At 31.7% G+C, this 25,782-nt stretch overlaps 1 protein-coding gene across 1 annotated transcript; it reads right to left on the bottom strand.

The window, feature by feature from the left end:
• Positions 1-12,770: 12,770 nt before the first annotated feature.
• On the bottom strand, positions 12,771-13,832 carry LOC133310588 (dehydration-responsive element-binding protein 3-like). Its single transcript, XM_061511547.1, has one exon. It carries the CDS (start codon positions 13,780-13,782, stop codon positions 13,081-13,083), a length of 702 nt encoding a protein of 233 aa, XP_061367531.1. The 5' UTR covers positions 13,783-13,832; the 3' UTR covers positions 12,771-13,080.
• Positions 13,833-25,782: the final 11,950 nt, after the last annotated feature.

Raw genomic sequence — 25,782 nt, 5'->3', positions numbered from 1 at the left:
AAGCACGTACAGCTCACTATTAAGTTAAATTTATCTTCAGCTAAGAAAGTAAATTTGAGTTCTTAAGTGATACACATAAAGAAATATTTTTTTCTTTCATTTCTTAGAAAGAGTTTCAGGATAAAATAATATATTTGATCATACAGTTTATTTCTATTCTAAAAAAGTCTGTATTTAATAAATAGAGTAAAAATCTATTTTGGTTCCCTAACAAAAAATACGATCCCCACTTTAGTTTCTTATAAAAAAATTAGTTCTGAGATCCCTAAGAAAGACAAAGTGGATCCATGTTAGTCCTTCCATCAATTAGAATCCAACGACGTTAGTAACGTGGCTGAGGTGTCACGTGAACCAAGTGACTCACGTTCCGCGTAGGAATTAAAACGTCATCATATAGTGTTGCTTAAACAAAAACACATTAAGTGGTGATTCCATCATTGTCTTCATGTTGTAATTTAGGGTTCACTCAATTTTTTGTGGGTACTTCAAAATTTAGGGTGAGAAGATGAATGTTTCTTTTGGGATGGGAGCTCAAGCCTTAGCAGTTTAATTGGGGCTAGAAGCCAAAGAATGACTGATACTCCAAGGTGTAAATGCGGGAGAGACCAAGTGTTATGTACACCTCCAAAACTCATAGAAATCCAAACAGAGCATTCTTTGGATGTCTCAATTTCAAAGTGAACAATTTATATACAACTATAGACATTATTTACTTTTCAGTTTTTCTAATCGTTTTTATTTCAAGGTGAGCATTGTTATTATGAGTTTGGTTTCATTTGCTGGTAGGAGAAGAAGTCATACTGTGATTTTTTTATATGGGTGGATGATGCCTCAAATGAGACGATGGAGCTGGAAGATTGAAGAATTATTGAGCTGGAGTTGAATGTAAATAAAATGGAATTCAAGTTGAACTATCTGGACATGAAGCTGAATGATGAGTTGCAAGTTAAGGTGAATAAGCAGCAAATGAAGATTAATGACCACCAAATGAAGATTAATGAGCTATTAATGAAGATGTTTGCAGAGTTTGATAGGGTGGAGAAGGGAATTAGACATGTGGTTAGGTGTGCTGGGGTGTTAGTTGCTACCATTATTGTCGTGTTCATCTTATGTATTTATGTTGGAAGTAGGCTAGAATGAAAAAAGTGTACCTAGTGTATTGCTGTTGAGATATAATGAATTGTAATGGAATAACCACTATTGAAATGTAATGAAATGTTGTTCATCATATGTATATTTATATATTATATACTTTTCCTTCTTGCATTGGCACAAATATCACTATAATATACACCTACTTTTGGTTCAAAGTGGATTTAATACTACAGTCATTCATAGCATTGCAATTCCTCAACTACCACTTTGTAATTTTGGTTTCTGTGGGAGCTGTTTGTAAATTGTGAGGAAGATTGGGAAACTAGAGTAATAATATGAAAAAATGGAATGAAATAGGAAGATAAAAAGTTACTTTCCCCTTCTTGTTTGCATATGATTAAATTGAGAGGAATGAAAATGACAAGAATATAGTTTCTCATTTGGTAGTGAAGGAAATGATAGGCAATGTTTAAATCCATGTGTTATACGAACTTCATTATTGTCATAACTTCAACAGAACTTTTTCACACTTTCAAATGGCTACCTTTCAAATTTAATAAAAGACATGTCCATTATTGATTTTTCTCTAGTTTTATAGGGATTAAGAATTCTGCAACTGAACTAATGAAACATGAAGATTGATCACCATCAATCTAAGAGTTCTGTGTAGAGACAAAATGGAACAATAGTTCTGTTAGAGCATAATTATGACTACCACCAATCTTGCAAACATATTCGATGTTGTATCTATAAACTTATGCAGACTGCACAATAAATTAAGGACTAAAATGGGCCCCGATAAATTTGTTGAGTACCCAAAGGGGACTATGCTTTCAAAAGGATGAATGAATTAAGGACTAAAATAGGCCCCAATAAATTTATTGAGTACTTAAAAAGGGCATAGATTGCGGAAGGGTCAGAAACAGTAACCATTGTTCATGACAAATAGAAATATACATGATTGCTAAACATGAAGCATATATCACAATGATTGCTATATTCTAGAAATGTATATGACAGACAGAAATGAACATAAGTACATGACCAATTCACAAACAAGCTGGAATATATTGTATTCTTTACAAACTCACGAGAGACAGAAATAAACATGGCCAATACGAAAGTTGTAAAAAAAAGGCCCAATTACAAGTACTAACATGGCCAATACCAAAGTTATACAAAAATGGCTTAATTATATATCTCTAAATGGCCAATATCAAAGTTATCAAAAATGTCCTAATTACATTGATTAATCATTTTTTCATCCTCTGCATTTCCATATGAATTAGTAGAAACCCCATCATCCTCTGCACAATCATGCTCACAAGAAAACACCACATCATCCTTTGCACTATCATGTGTAGGTGGCACAATATCAAGAATTGAAATGCAGTCTTCGAAATAAATATGTATCCAATTCCCAATAGCTAAGACAGTCTCACACATGGTATATACATCAGAATCCTTACTAAGAGGTTTTAGATCTTGTCTAAATCAGGTTCATCAAGCTTCAGCCACATCATCCTTCTTCACTTTTTATACCCAAATTGCCTAAAAAGAGTGTCAAGGTCACGCAAATTTGCAAAGTCAACATCCATCTTAGGCAATGTGTCAACTCTACCATTTACATAGGTAAGCACACAATCACGATTTCTGACTAAAAGACCACCGATGATGATACACAATGACTATATATTCAACCATCTGTAGAAAAAAAATTGACATCCTTTAATCGAATGAATGCAAAACAAACACACCATAATGAAATTATTTTATAATAACCCAGGGATAAAAAAATTAAATTCTAAAACGTGTAACTAGGAAAAGAAAGATTTTTTTTTCACTTTGCATGTGGTTGGTTTACCCTAACACTTGGGTCAACATTCGACTAATATATGCAAGCACTTTACTGAAACAAGGACCACTCACACTAGGTAGTTGCTTTTTTTAAACCCTAAACTGAAACAGGGACCACATTAACTAGACAACATGGACCACAACCTCACACATTACACAACAAAAGTAGAGGGACCACAGACAACAAATGGGCACTGGCATAATAAACAACAAAAGTCAGAACACTTACCTTCGAACAAACAAAAAGGTGAAAGAGTACACCACCAAGTGCGCAAAAAACAAGTCCCCACGAGTGTAGAAGCGCTCTAGAAGCATAACGAAAAATGTGTGATGTGTGGACCCAGAAAATGAAATGAAAAAATTCAACAATGTGTGTCGAAAGTCCTAGCCACTAAAATGGTAAAGTGAAGAAGAGTAAGGTGAATGATAAATCTGGGGTTTTTCTACCCAAATAACAATGTGGAACTGCAGCATTATATGATGATGTTTTAATTCCTGCGTGGAACGTGAGTCGCTTGGTTAACGTGACACTTCAGTCAATTTACTAACACCGTGGGATTCTAGTTGACAGAAGGACTAATGCAGATTCACTTTGTCTTTCTTAGGAATTTCGGGACTAATTTGTTTATAAGGGACTAAAGTGAGATCGCAGTTTTTGTTAGGGACCTAAAATGAGCTTTACTTTAATAAATAATATATATTTAATGCTAATAATACATTTTATAATATTTGTATACCATAAATATTTTATAATATATTCCATACATTTTATAATATATTCCATAATATTTTAGGGAAAAATAGAACAAATATTTTTTTTTTTTTTTTTTTGATAACAAGAACAAATATTTTTATTTTTACCAATTTATGCCCCGAACAACAAATTTATTTTCTGAAACATAAAAATAAACTAAAATTATCAAATACTATTTCTAATTATTTTTATCTTAGATTAAGAATGAAAAAGAGAATGTTTTTAGGAACAGTGTCATTCTAAGTCCTACGTTACTCGAAGGGACACAAAAAATAAATTTTGGAAGAAAGAAATTTAAATAAATGAAATTCCACTATTAATTAAAGCAAGATTGAAATATGACATTACCAGCCAGGGTTGAATGTGGTGATAAATAAGTCACGTTCTCAAAGGAAAAACTAAATTTAAAACCTTAAAGTATGTACTTACTGTAGAAACCGTATTGGTAGGTTTAGTTCACATGAATGCGTTTAAGGATATTTAAGTCAGCGACAAAAAATAATAATATATTGATTTGGTGAAATTAAATAGTGTTTAACATTAAGTTGATAAAATCAACCTTGTGTTGGATCAAATATTTTTTACTGGACCGAAACTTATAGGTGATGATAAAGGTGAAACTTACTTTCTTAAAATTTCTGAAATTTGTGTCGAATAATAAGGGGCATGCACCTACTCTTATTGATTTTTATTTTTTTGGGGAGATAAATGATTTCGTCTAAACTTATTGATTTGACTCTTTAAATTGATGAGTTCACTTTAAAAGGAAAAGTAAAGATTATAACTATTGATTATAAAATTAAGAAACTAGATTTTAATAATATCATATGATTTATTATACATTTACATGCATTTGATCATAATCTTATTGATTTTATTCTTAACTACTATAATTCTTCAATTGATTTCCTTTGAAATAAACCCATCTCATTAGAGAAGTCAAACCCCTATGCCGTCCATTATAAATACTATGAGTTGGAATGTTAAACTTGCAAGTACTAAGGAAGAAGTTGACCAAATAAAGAGATTACTTACTTAATATATAGGAAAAAATGTTTCAGCAGTTACTACAGATAAGTTATCTACACTTTTTTCTAAAACAACGTTATTTTGGTATTGAAATCTTAAAAAATTATAAATATAAGGACTATTATAATCCTGAAATTAATTAAAATTATAAAAATACTATGATTTCTGTTCCAAAATAATATCGTATTGGATTTACTGCAGATAAGTTATATGCAGTAATTACAAAAAAGCGAACCCTAACATATAATAGTGCGTGCAAGATTTGATATTTTTACATAATCCCATAAATTTATATATAATTTTATTTTTATTAATCAAAAAATTAAATTATAATTATCCATTTCCTTGATTAATTGTTACAATACAAACCTTGTCAAAGTTTGATAACAATAAAAATATAATCAATTTTTTTTTCATAAATTTTAAAAGTATATATATGTTACATTAATATCAATATACATCGGTTAAGTATTAAACAATTTTGGAAATATAAATTTTATATGTATAATTTATATGATGAGCACTTTCTATCTAACATAAATTTTATTAAATAAATACTTAATAAAAAGCTATTTGCTGATATAAAAGCTATTTATTTTTTTTGGTGAGGGGCTATGCCCCTAAATATAAAAGCTATTTTAACTTACAAGACAAGACATATATAATATAAGTTTTATAAATGTTAAGATTTAGCAAAGTTGTTAGGTTATATTATAAAGATAATAATAATACGTCCCGTACTTTTTTTTTTTTTAAATGCAATGGATCCAATCATTATTATTTCTAGAATATAACCTAATAACTTTTTTAAAACATAATATTTATAAAATCCAAAATATTAAGGTTGATATAAAAAAATTAGACTAAATATCTTTTTTGATCCTCAGTAAATTTCACGATGCCCCTTTTAGTCCCAAGCAAATAAAAAGGCCCATTATGGTTCTTAAAAAATTCAAAATGGACTCATTTAGTTGAAATCGTGGTCCTTCACAAATTTAAAAAAGACTCATATTAGTCTTCAAAAGGACTAAAATGGGTCTATTTTAAATTTTTTAAGGACCATGACGAGCCTTTTTATTTGCTAGGAACTAAAACGGGTCTCGTGAAATTTGCTGAGGACCAAAAAGATATTTATTCAAAAAATTATATATTAATTTTTTTTTGTTATCCTTAATGACTTGAACAACTTCTATTGGCCTTTTTAAAAAAGTTATCTCTACATGTCTGCCACGTGACCACTCATTTCCACCTAATTACGGTATTATAATTTTGCATTATCTTCGGAAAAGTTCTCTCTTCTAGAATTCAGTGAAGTGCTCCACATCTGGGACAATTTCATTTCGTATTTTTTAGGGTCAAAACATTGCAACGGCATATTCCGAATACGACATGTGCGAATATTCAAAAACCTTACAACGGTACATTTTCCAAAACGCAAATTTCCCCCCGAAAGTTCTTTTCTAATTATTTGGGGTTATCTTTTTGTGCTTTGAAACTTTTGCTAATTATGCTTATATTTTTCTTTATTAATCCTTCTTTTTTCTTTCTGTCTGAATCCTTTCAACCAAACAAAACAAAACTTGTTGTTTTAATTTAAAAACGATAAGCCAAGTCAAATAATGAGAGCTGAAAAAGGCCAGTGGTTGAATTAGCCAAACGAATTAGTTACGAAAAATGAAAAGATCGATGTGGGAGTAGCTTATCACGTTAATCAATTTATGTGCTACCGTGTATATAATGTCAAAGACGAAAAGAGAGAAAGAGGGGGCAAACGAATAAGGTGATGATGATAATGAATGGGACATGACATAAACACATTAACGGATATAACAATTGTATATTGACAATTGCACTTTCAAAAGACGGACTAAAAACAATAATGTTAAACAACCGTTAAAAAAGTTAAAGTTGCTCGCAACACAAAATTCGACAATAGCTATTTTTTTTATAAAATAAAATGACAAGTAAACTTAGAGGTGTTTAAAATAACCAAAAAATTGGGCCGAATCATGAACTGAACCAAACTGTCCCATAAAATAACCGGTTTTTAAAAACTAGTTCATGAACCGAACCGATTTTTAAAGAACCAGTTCATGAACCGAACCGATTTTTAGAACCGGTTTAAGAACCGAACCGTTTGCGAACTGAACCGAACCATTTTCAAACAGAATCAAATTAATTTTTATAACTTTATTTTTTAAATTTTTAATTTTTTAATTTTTTTTTCTTTTCAAAAGAGGGTCGACCTGAACCGGTTCCGAATAGATTCGATTTGAACCGAATCACTTTCGAACCGAACCAGTTTTGAACCGAATCATTTAAACCAATTCGGTTCAATTTTTCAAAAAAACCAGTTTGGTTCGATCCATGGACGTCCCTACTCAAACTCATATATTTATGTAGTTTTTACATTGAATTTTCTTATCAATAGAATAATTTTTTCACCTAATTATGGCGTGTTATTCAGCTAGCAAATTTAACTTCACGTGAATAAATTTATTTTTTTTGTGACCAAAGCAACTATCTACGTCTTTAAATAAAAACTAAATCCATATCTAAAAAAATATAAAAACACCTCAAAGTCTTAAACAAATGAATAAGTTCCTTAGTAGGTGGAGAGGAGAATATTGTAGAGAGAAGAAAAATTCAACTTTTGTTAAAGAGTATTACCATGTTAAGATGATGCGCATATCACATCGTGTTCAACTGTGCAATGACAAATTAAATTTCAGTATAAAATATAAATTGAAAGATCACCAACTGTAGTACAATATTATTATTAAAAATTCTAATGTTATGCAAACTATTGTTGTTAAAATTTCAATTTATTACTATAATTTTATGTTTTTACGATTTTTTTCATCAAAACGATTTTACTAATATTCCAAACACTTTTATGTTCTTACAATTTTTTATAATTTTTTTATATTACGATTTTGCGTTTTGCGATTTTTTAATTCGCTTCCAATTTTACTGAAAATCTCGATTTTAACAACATTGATGTAAACAGTTTTACTCTCATTATATTAAACATATCAAATCATAGGCAACGGTCAATATAAATTAAGCTTCTTTAAAACACAAAACATTGGATTTAGAGTATTTACAGTTAATGGAAATAATTTATTTTTAGTGAGTTCAAAATAATATTATTTTGGATTTGAGAAAAATGTACTTTTGTAATTTTAATTTATTTTAAGAACATATTAATTTTTATCATTTTATTTTTTAATATTTTAATTTTAAAATAATATTATTTTGAGTTGAGTGAAAATAATTTTATTTCCGATCAACAAAAAAAGCTTTCCCCAAAAACATTTAACATAAATGGTAATGGGTCTCCTACAAAGATAAATGACCCAAGTTAAAATCAAAATCCTAATTCCCCGTATCTAAATTAGAAAATTTAATTATGACTATCAATGCCGAAAAAGAATAAGAAGTTCTTTAACTTCAATAAAAATAAAAGGGAGCTTTAACGGCCACCAACTTTCGTACATTATTTAGAATGTCACATGAATCATGTGGCGATAACTTATTATCATAACGAATAAATCATGAATGGAAATGTTAACAGGTTAGTTTCTCAAGTAATAATCGAACTTCCCTAGTAAATATTAAATGTAACATACTCTGCTCTTTGAATGGTATAACTTTTTTCTACCAAATAAAAGAAAAAATGTTTACTCGCAACCCCATATAAAGGGATCAAGATTGATTCATCTCTCGCGGCCATTAACCTTAACCATGGGTTAGCCTCATTTATTTATTTTGTTATTATCCCATGAGGTATCTCTGCAATTTTAATCAATTTTAACCGTTGGGCTGTTTGATCTACGGATTTTTTTTTGATTTTCGAGAAACTGAATTTTTTTAAATTTTAATCTAATGGCTCTCAGATGAGGTGTCAAACTTTTTTTTTGACACCGATGTCAAATGAAAAGTTTGACACCTCATCTAAGAGCCGTTAGATTAAAAAAAATCAATGGTGTCACATGCTTACAAATCAGAATCGTTGATTTTTTTTAATCTAATGGCTCTCAGATGAGGTGTCAAACTTTTTTTTTGACACCGGTGTCAAAGGATCCTGTCTCATTAAGAGGCAGGAGCATTTGACACCGATGTCAAAGGAAAAGTTTGACACCTCATCTAAGAGCCGTTAGATTAAAAAAAATCAATGGTGTCACATGCTTACAAATCAGAATCGTTGATTTTTTTTAATCTAATGGCTCTCAGATGAGGTGTCAAACTTTTTTTTTGACACCGGTGTCAAAGGATCCTGTCTCATTAAGAGGCAGGATCATTTGACACCGATGTCAAAGGAAAAGTTTGACACCTCATCTAAGAGCCGTTAGATTAAAAAAAATCAATGGTGTCACATGCTTACAAATCAGAATCGTTGATTTTTTTTAATCTAATGGCTCTCAGATGAGGTGTCAAACTTTTTTTTTGACACCGGTGTCAAAGGATCCTGTCTCATTAAGAGGCAGGATCATTTGACACCGATGTCAAAGGAAAAGTTTGACACCTCATCTAAGAGCCGTTAGATTAAAAAAAAATCAATGGTGTCACATGCTTACAAATCAGAATCGTTGATTTTTTTTAATCTAATGGCTCTCAGATGAGGTGTCAAACTTTTTTTTTGACACCGGTGTCAAAGGATCCTGTCTCTTATCTTATCATAAACTGGATGTAAAAATTATATTTTAAATATCGAGATTTCTGAACAAATAAAAATTTCTCCGGTATCAAACCCCCGTAAATGTCATTCATTCTTATTTCGTGGCGCAAGCACGAAGGTTATGCAATCTTTTCATCAGAATTATTTATCCGATTTTTTCGTTTAAAGTATTCCAAGATTGCTGACGACATCGACCTAATCATTTGTCAGTGTCTCCTCTGTTTTTTTTTTGGTAGAAATCTCCTCTGTTTTTTAGTATACATTATATTTAACAGTAAACTTTTTAAAAACAATTGTTTTTACATTAATACGTGAATAAAAAGGTCATTTACCGATCAAGATATTTATTTCCAGTTTTTAATTTCACTGATTAATTTTAAATTACTACCTCATACTTCTAATTGTTTCAATTAATTCCCTTATACTTTGTAATGGTAACAACTTAACACATCTGTTAAAATTTTAACTAAGGCGTAAATCCCCCAAATACCTAATTTTATTTTCCTTCTCAAATTTGTATTCCAATGTTGAAAGTAGTAAATTGTATTTTAGCCTTTGTACTAATATATATATATATATATATATATATATATATATGTGGGGTAAACATTTCTGCGGCCACTTTAGATAAATTTATCTACAGCTACTCTTTATAACTATATTTTCCCGGAAGAACATAGTTATAACACTAAAGTTGTTTTTTTTTTCTCTCCTCATTTATTTTCAGAACCTGTCTGCTGACGTGAAGAGAGAAAAAAAAATAATTTTAGTATTATAACTATGTTCTCCCGAGAGAACATAGTTATATATTGTATTTTAGCCTAAATATTATGGAGTTTCCCCTAGGTATTGTGAAGTGCTGCATGCGGTAATATTTTGATTTTTCATCCTCGGAAGAAGCCATAACCTATATAACGTGTTTGGAGTAAGCAATTGTTGAGGGATTTAGTTGTTAATACCGTTAGTCAAAATTGTAACAGATATGTTAATTTATTGTCATCACAAAGTAAAATAAGATTAATTGAAACAATTGAAACAATAAGGTGGTAATTTAAAACATGACAAAAGTTGGAAGAGGGAATTGTATTTTAATCTTTTTATTATCATTTGTGTGAGCTTATTGTTTTAAGAAATCTAATAACCTTCCTAATAACATATACCATGTTCATATGGTGAAATATTCTTTTTGAAAACATTATAGTTGGAATATAAGTAATTATAATCTAACCAAAAAGTTATTCACAACAAGAAAACTATTGAAATTTAGCATGAATCAGAAAAACCATGTAATTTAATTTGATAGATAAAGGCACAAATAATTGTCTGAATATAATAATAGTCATATGATGTAGAAATCATCTTGCCAGTAATTTCGTGTTAAATAAAACATGACATGGTTATGTGTAAGAATCATAATCATATAAAAGTGGATTAATAATAATAAGAGAAGAAATAAAAATAATAATGAAATAAGTAGTTACATAATCACCACCATTAATTCATCTTTGTATGTTATGATTATTCCTCGTGATCACATCATGTTTTATTTAACATTAGAAAAGAGCTAGGATATTCTTATTACCTATTTTTTTTACTACCACTTCACTACTACTTTAATTACCATTAGATTAGAGTAAAAATTGAATGAAGAGAGGAAAAAAACAATTTTTGAATCCAATGGTGATTAAAGTGGTAGTAGAAAAAATAGTAGTAAAAATATTCTACCTCATTAGAAAATTCATTTCCAGATCAAAATCGAACATTGATGAATGCATTTGTCCATTATTCGATTTTATGTAAGTACGTAACCCGTTTGGTGATATATATCAATTTAAATAAAAAGAGAGTGTACTCTTTGTTTAATAATTTGAGTTTTTTTTTTTTTGAAAAAATAAAATATTTTTAAATACACTAGAATCAGCGTAAAATAACTTATTTGAACTTATTCACTATAAAGAAAAAACAAAAACTAAATCATAATATTAAAAGCAAATTATGGTAATTTAGTCGGTGCATTAAAACTGAGTAGAAGGTGAAAGTATTTTAGTTCGATCCCCACCAATATCATCTTTAGGAGCATCATAAAATCTTAATTATGAAATCACTCTGTACTCAGGATTAGTCCCATAACTTGTGACCTTGTGGGTATACCAGAGAAACTTACATGTCTCAAAAACAAAATATGATTGATATAAAAAATAAAATCACAATACTAAAAAACCAAAGAAAATAAAAGAAAACAGGTCTATACATTAACATATTACTAATTAAGAAATTTGGTTAATTTTTTTCCTTTTTTTTTGTATAGCAATTTTTTTTTTCCTTTTAAATGTAGATACGAATCAATTTCTGAAACAGCAAACAATGTTGCACCAACACTAACATGGAATACGGGATCATGACACTTCGACATGTTAATTCTAAAAATTGTTAGATTTTGATATGTTAGGACACTTTTTGATATTAAATAATATTTGTAATTTATATAGTGTATATTATATTTAATATTCAATAATTTAATAAAAAAATAAAACTAAACTTATAATATCCATCAATTTTGCAAAGAAATATAAGATATGATAAATATTTATATTAAACTTAATAAAATGTTAATCGTAATCTAACATTCTAATTATTAGAACTAAAAATGCAATGCAATACAATCTTCAAATCTTTTTTTGAGTCTCTGTAATGTTTGTTAAAGTGTCGAAGAGTGACAGAGTATCAAACACGACACATCAAATTTTTTAAAGTATCGATACTATTGAAAATTGACACACACACAAATCTAAAAAAACAAAAAGAGAAAGAAAAGAAAGAAATTGACATAATAATTTACTCTAATTCATTCAATATAAACTACCTTCAATTTATCTATGGGCTTATGTTTTCTTCTGCAGCAGGAATTGAGATTTTTTTCCTGCACTCACAGCAACAGTGCCCATTTGTTTTTTTCTTTTTGTTTTTTTAATTATAAAGTGGGCTCCACATAAAAAATTGTCTCACTCACATAAGATAAGATATTTCCAGCAAAATAAGATAACTATTTCCCTTTATCTATTCATGTGCAAAATATAAGCCCTACCCAATGCAGATCAAAACACTGGCTTGCAATGCCAGATTGCTACTTTGATAAGCACAATCAATCACTGACCACTTGGCAACATATAATAGCACAAATGTTTACGTAAGCAGAGTATTTCAGCAGTAAATATAATCTTAACAAAAAAGTATATCTCTATAAAACCGACTATTTCACTGAACTTCACTTTCACAATCATCAATATTTTTTTTCACTCCATCATCTGTCAGAGTAACAACAGTGAAATTTTATTATGAAAAAAAAAAACCCATCAACCTCAATAAAATGTTTCCTTATTTACAATAACGTCACGTGGTAAAAATTTATTTGGCATTCACATTTTCTGTTTCTACTCCTAGTAAACAAGGGAAGCCACCAAAGACTAAGCAGAGTTGAATACAATCGAAGTTGCTAAGGTTGTAAGCAATGTGTGAGAATATAGTATATATTACAGTAAAAGGAACTGACCCATGGACCAGTAACTGCAAAAAATAGCGAAACACTCATTGATGATAGTTGTTACTCCCACATGTTGGGAACTTAAGAGCATATACGGTAGTGCCAAAAGTGGGGTAGCAAAATTCAATCCCAAATGGGAAGAATCTCACACTCATTATCTGCAATAAAACTCTGATTTCCAAATAACTCATCAGAAAAAGTAGCACAGAACTCGATTGGAGGATACACCCAACTATAACTATCCACCGAGTCAGGCAACATGAACTCGGTTCTCGAGTCAACCGAGTCGAAACTCTCTTCAATGTTTGGAAGCTCAACTATCTCACTCAGCTCTGAGGACTCTGTCTCCGACACTTCTGAATTCTGCACTACAGGGTCGAATTCAACCATGGCTGCTGCTGACGTGGCTGCGGCTTGGATGTCACGTGGGGAGCACGTGACGGGTCTGGGAAGCATGTCAGCGATTTCTGGGAAGTTGAGAATCGCTGTGTTACCCTTAATGGTGATAGCTGCAACGTCGTGGGCTCTAGCTGCCATTTCTGGAGTTGCGAAGGTACCAAGCCAGATGCGTGATTTCTTGCGTGGCTCGCGAATTTCAGAGACCCATTTGCCCCAATTGCGCTTTCGTACACCGTGGTAAACCGGGTGCTTGCTACAGTCTCTGGGTCTTTTGGGTTTTTTTGGGGTCTCTGTTTTGGGAGAGTCTGAGAGAGTGTTGTTGATGAGGGAATGTGATAAGGGTGAGGGTGGTGATGACGTGGAGGTGTTGCTGCTTGTGCTTGTGCTTGTGCTAGCTGTTTCTGATGAGGTTGTTGTTAATGTCATTGTAAATTAAAGATTCAGAATGTTGTTTCTGGAACAGAATGTAAGAGAAGCAGAGGAAAAAAAGTGGTTAAGAGACAAGGGAAGAGGAATGAGAAAAAACACAACCATATGGGTACCCTTTTTGTAGTGAAGGATACGCTCTCAAATAGCGACCCTTGACCTACCAATAATACATGTTTCTCAAACTCGCACATTGTTTAAGTTTTCAACTTTTAATCTTTGATAAAACTAACAAGGTAAAAAATTTATTCCGTGGGAAGGAAAACAACCGTTTTAATAATTTTTTATTTTTAAAAACAATCGAAGTAATTCAATCTTCAAATATATTATCATCGTGATACAATGAGTCTGTTACAGCTAATAGTCTCGCAGGGTTAATATAGGATTAATTTGTTAAGCGAATTGACTACATTAATTTGATATATGTTTTCATAACTGAATTAATTAAATTGTTAATTTTTTTAATCAGCATTAAAAGCACCAATCGCCCCCTTCCACGGACACAGCCTCACCAAATGTGAGTATATTCATGAAATTGGATATTCTTTTGTTCTTGAATAAAATAAGGATTCATTTTTTCTTCCCAAAATTATTTTAGACAATTTTATCTAATATTTACCGAAATTACATTATTTTGGAGCAAAAATCATGATATATTTATAATTTTAATTTATTTCAGAATTATAATAGTCTTTATTATTCTAGTTTTTTAATTTTTCAACTTTAAAATAATATTAATTCGGTGAACATTAAACAAAATTATCTATAGTAATATTATATAATTTTTCCCATAAAAGAATATGGTTCTGTGAGAGAAAAAATTATATTTTTATTAAGTAAGAACTCACAGGATTGATTATGGTATTTATTACTCATATTCAAAAAATCTATATCTTTTTTATTTTGTCATATTACTCAACAAGAAAGAGAGGATCCATATATATATATATATATATATATATATATATATATATATATATATATGAGGTAAGATTCTTTGATACTAATGTCAAATTTTAAATTTGACACTTCATTTGAGAGCCGTTAGATCAAAAAAGATCAACGACTCTGATTTGTAAGCATGTGATACCATTGATCTTTTTTTATCTAATGACTCTCAGATTCGGTGTCAAAGGTTCTACCTCTATCTATCTATCTATATATATATATATATATATATATATATATGGGTTTTATAATTCTCATTTAACATGAGAATTTAAATTTTCCTACACACCTTTCGATTTTCGTGTCAACGTGGGTTCTACATATAATTTTTTTCTAACATACGGATCCCACATTTTTTTTTGTCTCAACAACATGAGAATTTAATTCTCATGTTGAATGAGAAATACAAAACCATATATATATATATATATATATATTCGGAGAGGAGACAGATCTTGACTGTTATTTTTGCACTTCTAAAAAAAATAAAATTGCACACGTATTTTGAACATATTTATTGTACTACTAATTCATTTAAGCAAAGAAAGAGTGAGGATATTGAAAAGTATATTTCTCTCATTATGACGGGTACTAGTTTATGTAGGGGTGAAGTGTGTGGGATGGATTGGAGGAAAGAGTCATTAGTGGTACAGAAGGCCCCACATAAATATTGTTGTAGCAACGTTCGTTATAACATTTCTGGCCAAGCCTCATAAGTCCACTTCTGCCCTTTCCATGTGTCCGTTGCCGTTGGGATCAAATTGGCTGTTGTTTTGTCCAAACCCCATTCCTCACTCATTGAAGAAATTCACATCCAATTGGTGTTCTCCACCTTTTACATTCAAGACAAAGTCTAATCTCATCCCCCCCTCCCCTTATTTTTATTTTCTTGCATTAATTTAAGGACATTGACTTGGGATGAAAATGAAGGAATTAGAATCATAACATCTTTTTTTTTTTAGAAAAGAGGTGACAAAATATCCACCATAGGCCACACTAGGATTTGGTCTATCTAAGGCACCAGTAGTGTCCTAATCATCCTTTCTAATAAAAAAGGAAGAAACATCTCTACCATATGCATGGCTTTGTAAAGTTGGGAAAAATTTTTAAGCAGGGACATTCGGCTAATAAAAGTGCATCACATCAGCTTATATTGTACAAAGAGAAAAAGAAGTTATTTTTATACTTTACATGATAAGACATAATATAAAATACCTCTCAACTCAATTTTCAATACCATCATCGTATCCAAAAATTATTCGTACACCAACTCAAAAGCAGTTTCATAGGATTGCAGTGCTATACGAATAAATTTTTAATATTCTCGTTGTATGTACATAGCACCAATGAAAGTGTGACACATCAGTCGATAAATTTCTGAAGGGAGATCTTTTTTAAGAGATATGATATACTACCATTTTTTTTAGTATCAATCTACTACATATCACTCTAATTAATGTTAAATCAAACCTTAAGCAACTTTTCTTTTTCTACTTTTCGCTTAAAAGTTTGTTCAATGATGATTAGAGTGATAGTGAATTAATAGTTAAAAAAATGATAATATAAATATCTTATTTCTTATAACTATATATTTTTCAAAATACAAATAAAATTTTAGCGCATGTACTGAAGTTTAGTACATCGATAATTTATTTATCCTAGAATATATAGACAAATCTTGAAATTCTAAAAATTTATATAAGATCTGCTTATATATTTTAAGTGCCTATATATTTTAAGATAAATGAACTCTACATCGATAATTTTTGCGCAGAATATATAATTATAATATTATCGTCACTCTCAGTGCTAACGATATTACTGAAGATTTGTTCGTGCTCTACGGGTTTTGGAGCATAGTTCTTGCAACAGATTATTAGATGTGACACTTAAAAATAGACAGTAATTTAAATATTCTTACCATGGAGGCTGAACAAAAAATTAATAATCATTTCAGCACAACCAGTTGGAGAATTTAACGATTATCTACATGTAAGCAATAGAACGTGCAATTTCCACCGTAGTAAACTGTATTGAGGTAGGACCACTGACACAAACTGTACTATTTTCTTTTGGAGGTTACAGCAAAACAAACAAACTGTACTGTTGAAATAAAGTCACCTCACCTTTCGCAGTTCTAATTGGATCGAAGAATTAAAGTCTAATTTTGTTGATGATGGCTAGCTACCATAAACCCCCATTAATATATTGTTTTCAATATGGACCATAGTATGAAAAAAATAATACCCTGGTTCCATTGTCATTCACGTTTGTCTTACATACAGATAATCATTCTAACGCATCGATAACACAAAAGAAATAGGACAAAACATGGGATATATATAGAAATGAAGTTGGCCAAGCGTAAATTTTAATTTGTGTTTGATCTTGCACGTTTATTTCTTGAAAAAATAATGGATCTGGTTACCTAAGAAGTCTTTTTTTAATTACTGATTACAGTTGGTTTTCATGTGTTTATTAGTATATTACTTTATTGTAAATCTAAAGAATTCATAGGTGCAAGCCCTTTTATTTTGCTGAATTCACATGCCCTTTTAAAAAATTAATCCACTTGTTTCTTCATCACATGGTCATTAAACTTGAGTTAGTACTTGGTTAACTTAAATTGTGGATGTGGATATTCTTGCGGTCTTTAAATACACAGTGACATTAAACTTAGTCTTATATCTATCACACGTCACGTGAACTGATCATCAAGTTGTTTATGTACTACATTATATTTGAAGTTTACTGGTGAGGGAAGTGATCTTCTGTTTAACTTCAATCTTTTATTATTGACAAATGAAATCATAAGTAAATACAAAATTGGTGTGGTTTTTCCTTTTTCTTCGTCAGTATTTTACCGAGACACGTCCGGAGGTAAATATGATCAAAAATAATTTAAATGTTAGTTTTTTGTATTTTTATAAAGCTTAGGTTATATTTTTCTGGGTAATTAATATGTCAATCAAAATCAATTTAAATGTACTCATAAAGAGCAGATCAAAAAACAAGTAAACTTATAAAACTCAATGATTGAAGCTAGCTAGGTTCTTTATATTATTATAAAATAAGCTCCCGAGAACGTATTCCAAGAGAAGAATTACATTAATATGTAAGAATTAGTTACATCATAAAATAAAATAAAATATTTTAAACGCAGGTGAAGCATTCCATTATATCAGTTTATATTATTGTCAATTAACACCAAGTCCTTTTCGAAAGATTTTATGGGTGCTTGTCCAACCTCATTGACCTTATGCATTTATAAAAATTAATTAATTTTCGTTAGTATCAACTCAGGGTTCAAACTTTTTTGAGTCATTAAGAAAGACAAAAAAACCTTTATCTCTATATATACTAGCTAGTCCTTGGATCATTTCCATCTTTTGTAGACGAAGCATATACTTCAAGAAGGATATGCGAACCTAATCATATATAGAAGAAAAAAAAATCGGAAGATATTGATGTTCTTATAGCACGATCAGTTCAAAAGAATTTCGCTGATTAACATTTAACATTAATGCCCTTATAAGAGGGTACCAGCAGAGCTCTAGCTAGCTGGATATTGCTCGAATTTGCAATAACCTCTGTAATAGTCCTACATATATGTCGTCCTACCCATTAAAGTGATCATGGCCACCGTGCAAACAACTTTATATTAATTCATTATCTTTTGTCTTGTATACATGTGAAGAACCTGTTATTGAAGACAGTGGGTGATATTATATCACTAAAAGATTTGAACTCATGTATAGAACCAGAGGAGGTAGATGATCAGAATTATCACTGTGCAATTATAAATATTAAAATTAAAGAACTGACTTACTTGAAATCAGATGATGATGCAAGCAGAATGATAGAACAGATAGAATGATATGTCAGAAGTAGATGAATTAAATCCGAGCCCACATAACGTGTCTCCTTAAGACAATTTGCCCCCTCACTGATGCCTAAGGTTGATGGACACTTGTCTCCCAGGATAGAACGGATTACGTCTGAAGAATAGTGGCACTACCAATCAACAGCCCAAACGAACACAACAATTGCCAGAGGAAATCACACCGGAGGATGAACAACAGTATGCAAAACCGGAAGGAGAAAAATTCCGGCAGAGTTTAAGTGCAGAAAACTGGATACATTTTATGAAGGTGTCAGTGTCTATAAACACTGACCGGTCACGTTTCAAAAGGCACCTATTCGACGACGAAACAACACATCTGTTGGACACGAAAAGACACATTCATTCAACACGAAAAGGCACCCATTCAAGGATGAAACAACATGTCCGTTAGGATGAAACAACATGTCCGTTAGGATGAAACAACACATCCATTAGGCTGAAACAACACATCTATTCGGATGAAACAACACATCCGTTCAGATGAAACAACACATCCGTTCGGATGAAACAACACATCCGTTCGGATGAAACAACACATCCGTTCGGATGAAAAGATACATCTGTTTGTCGACGAAAAGACACACCCTTTCACTACCAAACTTCTTATTCATAACCAATAAATTGTCTACACAATATATATTATATATATATATATATATATATATATATATATATAATATATATATATAAATTCCAACAATCCCCCACATGGATAAGAAGTCAAATCATCGTGACAAAAATGCATAAGAATATAAATGCAAAGTGTAATTTCCTCAACGAGAAACAACTGCATCGAGATAGGTGGAGTTACCTTTGAACCTTCTCTAGTGGAAACCTATCGGATATACTCGGTCAATCGGTGGTCTAGGTCGACTTGAACCGTCAACCGTTAGTGTATACCTAGACAATAGGAGTCACACAATTGCTTCTCTAGCATTGTTGGTCCTTTGTTGCGCCCATTTTGGCCGTGGGACACCTGCCTGGTTCTGCGAGTGTTTTAGAGAATCGGCCTTTGAAGAATTCTCATAGAAGCGGCCCTCACTTCACACTCACATAGGTGATTTCTTGTGATGTAACTTACTTATACATCATTTGAACACAACAGATTAAGAAATCATTAAAAGCCTAAGTGCTTACCCTCATAAATACACTGTCTTGTCTTAGGAATGAGTATGAGTTTAAAACTACACAGTGTTTAAACAGTCGACCATCACTTAGTTGTCTCTTTGAACCTAGTTCATGGGATCTCCACTCTTCTAGGTAGAGTTACCGCAATGCTCAACAATTGATAGGCCTTAAACTCATTCATTTCGGCAAATTTTTCAACCAACTCTCTAGGAATCCCTTTGGTTAACGGATCCACTATGTTCTCCTTAGACTTAACATAGTCAATTGAAATGATTCCATTCGAGAGTAGTTGTCTAACGGTATCATGTCTTCGACATATGTGTCTAGACTTACGGTTATACATGACGTTCTTGGCCCTTCCAATAGCTTCTTGGCTATCACAATGTATGCATACGGCTGGGACCGGTCTTGGCCAATTAGGAACATCCTCAATAAAATTACGAAGCCATTCGGCTTCTTCACCGGCTTTATCTAAAGCAATAAATTCTGCTTCCATGGTTAACCTTGCAATGCAGGTCTGCTTGGACGATTTCCAAGACACAGCACATCCACCAAGGGTGAACACATATCAACTTGTGGATCTAGTGTCGTTAGAGCCGGTGATCCAATTTGCATCACAATACCCTTCTATAACTGCGGGGTATTTCTCGTAATGCAAAGCAAAATTTTGAGTATACTTCAGGTATCCCAAAACTCTTACCATAGCTTTCCAATGATTTTCATTTGGATTACTAGTAAAGCGACTTAACAGACTTACTGCATAAGCAATATCAGGTCTGGTGCAGTTCATAACATACATAAGGCTTCCCAACACTTGAGCATATAGCTTCTGTGCTGTAGCTTTACCAGTGTTATTTAATAAACTCAGATTAGAATCTACAGGGTTCCTTACAAGATTTTTTTTTTCAAACTCTTGAATTTCTCAAGAACCTTAGCTACATAGTGAGCCTGTGATAAGGCCAACTCTGTAGATGTTCTATGGATTTTAATACCTAGGATAACGTCTGCTATCCCCATATCTTTCATATCAAACTTACTATTAAGTAACTGTTTAGTAACTTTAACCATTTGATTATTACTACCCATGATCAATATGTCGTCTACATAAAGACAGACAATGGAAAATTTTTCAGTATTTCGAACATAGACACATTTGTCACACTCATTGATTCGAAATCCATTTGATAACATAACATTGTCAAATTTTGCATGCCATTGTTTTGGAGCTTGCTTTAACCCGTAAAGGGATTTTATTTAGCGACAAACTTTCCGTTCTTATCCTGGAACAACAAAACAAAACCTTCAGGTTGTTCTAAGTATATCTCTTCTTCCAGGTCGCTGTTCAAGAAGGCGGTCTTAACATCTATATAATGTATTTGTAATCCATTCAATGCAGTTATCGCGATCAACATCCTAATGGATGTGATCCTTGTAACCGGTGAATAAGTATCGAAATAATCGAGACCTTCACGTTGCCTATAGCCTTTTACCACAAGCCTTGCTTTATATTTATCAATAGTGCCATTCTCTTTCATTTTTCTTTTGAAAACCCACTTACTTGCCAGGAGGAAGATTTACCAATTCCCAAGTGTGGTTGGACAAGATAGATTCTATTTCACTATTGATAGCTTCTTCCCAGAATGGTCCTTCCGGGGACGTTATAGCTTCCTTATACGTCCGAGGCTCATTTTCTATGTCATAAAATCAGGTCCAAAGGATGTGGCGGTCCTTTGCCTCTTGCTACGTCTAGGTTTATCTTCTACATCCTCTACAGGATCAGTATCAGTTGTAGCATCCCGAGGTATCACAACCTGATCATCATTACTACCATTTGATTCATATATTTTCTTATACGGAAATACATCTTCAAAGAAAGTAACTTCCCTTGACTCAATAACCGTATTAACGTGTATATCTGAAACATCAGATTTACAAACTAGAAACCGATAAGCACTACTATTAAGTGCATAACCGATGAATACACAATCCACGGTTTTAGGTCCGATTTTCAACCTTTTAGGTTTAGGAACCGCAACCTTAGCCAAGCACCCCCACACTCTAAAGTATTTCAGGGATGGCTTCTTTCCTTTCCATATATCGTATGGTATGCTATTTGTCAAACACCCCCACACTTCAAGATAATTCAAGGTAGGCTCCCTTCCTTTCCATATTTCATAGGGGATGTTCTTAATTTTCTTGTGGGGTACTTTACTGATTATATATACTTTGTCATTAAATGACTTTCCCCCACAAACCAGACATCAACTAGATCATATCATTTAATGACCGGGTCTTTTTCACAGCAATCCTATTGGATTGTGGAGCATAAGGAGCCATCATTTGGTATGTAATACCAAACTCTAAACAAAATTTTTCGAATGGGCCATCATACTCTCCCCACTCGATTGCTCCTTATGCCTTTGATTTTCTTACTGAACATTAACATATATTAAATAATATAAAATAATATACAATTATCGTGTCATTTACAATATTCAAAGTCATCCACTTACCTTGATCATGCCACCACTATGATAGCCCTTATAAGTTCACACATTATCAAATATTTTACTAGATATAAGACTTTTATATCCATCAAAGCACATAGTGCATTTTTTAAACAAGAATTATCACTTGCCTAAATCATAAAGTCAAACTTTCACATTTATAATGGATATCACACACCATCATATACCATCAAATCCATTAAGTGTACCATATACAATTGAATGCCAATAAACGCATGACATTTCCCACATAATAATTAATATAACAAAATATTCATGTCATAAATATTTCTCATTTATCATACTATATATCATTCAATTGATGTATATTGTTACTGCATATGAACATATCATATCCACAATATATCACAGTTTTCACTTATATGCAAACATACCTGTTATGCATTAAATGTAATATCACACAAATTTTATATTTATAAACCATGAGTCAATGATCATTAAGAACCATTAATTCCATTTCATGCATTGATTGTCAAAACAAAAAATGTAACATTGTACAGAAATTGCAAATGCAATTCAAAAGCAATATAGCACGACAATCGAAATAAGCCAACCATTAATTCCATTTCAAATGGAAAGCCGTTGAAATAAACTGGTATTAGTTTTAAAAACAAAGTTTTTCAATGCACCAATAAGTGCTTCACATTTCCCACACATTGTGATTCCATATAATTGAACAAAAAGTATCATGTAATACATCATACATGTGTACGAAGGAACCACAGTTTTATCGTTCATATACTGATTAAAACTTAACTTTCACATCATTTTTTTTTTAAACCAATGGTTGGAAAAGTGATATCATCAAGACACGACAATCGAGATAATATAAACAATAAAAAATATTTATACCGATCGAAACAGGGATGGTTTATTCAACAAACACAGATCTCAGGAACACAAAAATGAAAAAGTGCACACAGCACAAACCATGTCTTAATAGTAGAAAAAGTTCTAACTTCTTATATAAGAAGCACAAAAACCGAGAAGCAAATTAATCTAAACACACACTGTAGAAATGGAGTTGGAATATATATACATATACGTACAATTCACATCAGCAAAAGCAAATTACCAAAAGTAACAATGAATTGAATTCAAAGAATATATTAAAATGCAACAATGATGCACGGTTACCGAAAAGTCATATACTTCTCCAAATCGAGAACATATTCCATACATCTGTAGTAGATAACTCTTTCATTAAACAACTGACATTTGGATAATAAAATATTTCTCTCTCCTATGTGTTCAAATATCACAATTTATTATTGATTTATATTGACGGGTAGCACCAAACAAATGGTACTATAGTAGTATATTAGATATTTCCCTCCAAATCAATATGAAACAACAGCGATCTGTGTATAAAACTTGAAGGTACAGGATTGTAAATTTAAAATGCTATTCCATGGATACGAAAATCGAGACAAGTAATATATATCTCAAAACCAAAAAAAAATATCTGTATCCAAACTATAAAATAAGCAATTAATCGGATTCTTCAAACACGAAAGCCGAGAAATGAGATGCAAATACAAAACTTTCGTGAGAACTATGTAAAGGCACGTCAATCGAGATGAAATTGTGAGAAGAAAAATAATATCTATACCAAAGGAAAACAGTGTCGGTTCAACACAAAAACCGCTATTCAAGTATCAGGAAAACAATGCATCATTTTCAATATTCAAACATAGATGAATATTCAGAAAAAAATGATACTGATAAAAATTAAAAAACACATTAATATTTATAAAATATCAAAATAAATATCCCACCATTTGAATGTTTACAAATCAAACATTCAACACAGATTATGACTTTCATTTCTGATACATAAACAGAAATTTCGATCAATCACACATATTAATCTTTTAATTATATAGTAAATAAAAACAATATATAAAACAGTAAACAGAATATACTGATCACAGGTTCAAAACACCAAATTGTCTTAAGATTGTTATTGAAGACAGTGGGTGATATTATATCACTAAAAGATTTGAACTCATGTATAGAACCAGAGGAGGTAGATGATCAGAATTATCACTGTGCAATTATAAATATTAAAATTAAAGAACTGACTTACTTGAAATCAGATGATGATGCAAGCAGAATGATAGAACAGATAGAATGATATGTCAGAAGTAGATGAATTAAATCCGAGCCCACAGAACGTGTCTCCTTAAGACAATTTGCCCCCTCACTGATGCCTAAGGTTGATGGACACTTGTCTCCCAGGATAGAACGGATTACGTCTGAAGAATAGTGGCACTACTAATCAACAGCCCAAACGAACACAACAATTGCCAGAGGAAATCACACCGGAGGATGAACAACAGTATGCAAAACCGGAAGGAGAAAAATTCCGGCAGAGTTTAAGTGCAGAAAACTGGATACATTTTATGAAGGTGTCAGTGTCTATTTATAGACACTGACCGGTCACGTTTCAAAAGGCACCTATTCGACGACGAAACAACACATCTGTTGGACACGAAAAGACACATTCATTCAACACGAAAAGGCACCCATTCAAGGATGAAACAACATGTCCGTTAGGATGAAACAACATGTCCGTTAGGATGAAACAACACATCCATTAGGCTGAAACAACACATCTATTCGGATGAAACAACACATCCGTTCGGATGAAACAACACATCCTTTAGGATGAAAAGATACATCTGTTTGTCGACGAAAAGACACACCCTTTCACTACCAAACTTCTTATTCATAACCAATAGATTGTCTACACAATTTATATATATATATATATATATATATATATATATATATATATATATATATATATATATAATTCCAACAGAACCTTGGGATACACCACCTCAAAAGCTAGCTCAATGGGTGGGAGTGCCCAAAGCCTTATAAACTCCACATTAGTTGCCCACACAATCAATGTGGGACTATATATCTCAACATGCCTCCTCACGCAAAGAGCCCTTTGGGCGAGAAGCGTGGAATTGCACAGGCCCAATTTTTGGTTTACCTTTTTGTGCTTTTTATTCTAATTCCACTTTAAAGTGGGAGACAGTGAGGCTCTGATACCATGTGAAGAACCTTGGGATACACCACCCCAAAAGCTAGCTCAATGGATAGGAGTGCCCAAAGCCTTATAAACTCCACATTAGTTGCCCACACAATCAATGTGGGACTATATATCTCAACAATACATCAGCTAGGGCTAATTATATATGTTATATCTCTCACTAAAAAGTATAATATTACCTAATATTGTAATATTAATATCAATGTTAATCACATATTGGTTTTCTCTATCCCTTTCTCTTTCTCACGTTCAAAAATTCAGATGGACGGCCTCCTCTCCGGCGGTGTATAGACTAGCTAGAAGGTTTGGTTCGATATGTAAAGATGGGTTTGAGAGTTTAATTACAACATGATCATGGCCAACTCTTCTACCGACACTTGACATGCTCATTTTTTTCATGAAAAAAACATGGTTGATGAACATTT

This window comes from Gastrolobium bilobum, unplaced genomic scaffold (assembly GCF_033153095.1).
Source record: "Gastrolobium bilobum isolate Gb01-03AN ecotype WA unplaced genomic scaffold, APGP_CSIRO_Gbil_v1 utg9634, whole genome shotgun sequence".
NCBI lineage: Eukaryota > Viridiplantae > Streptophyta > Magnoliopsida > Fabales > Fabaceae > Gastrolobium > Gastrolobium bilobum.
This window is presented reverse-complemented; position numbering and strand designations above follow the sequence as displayed.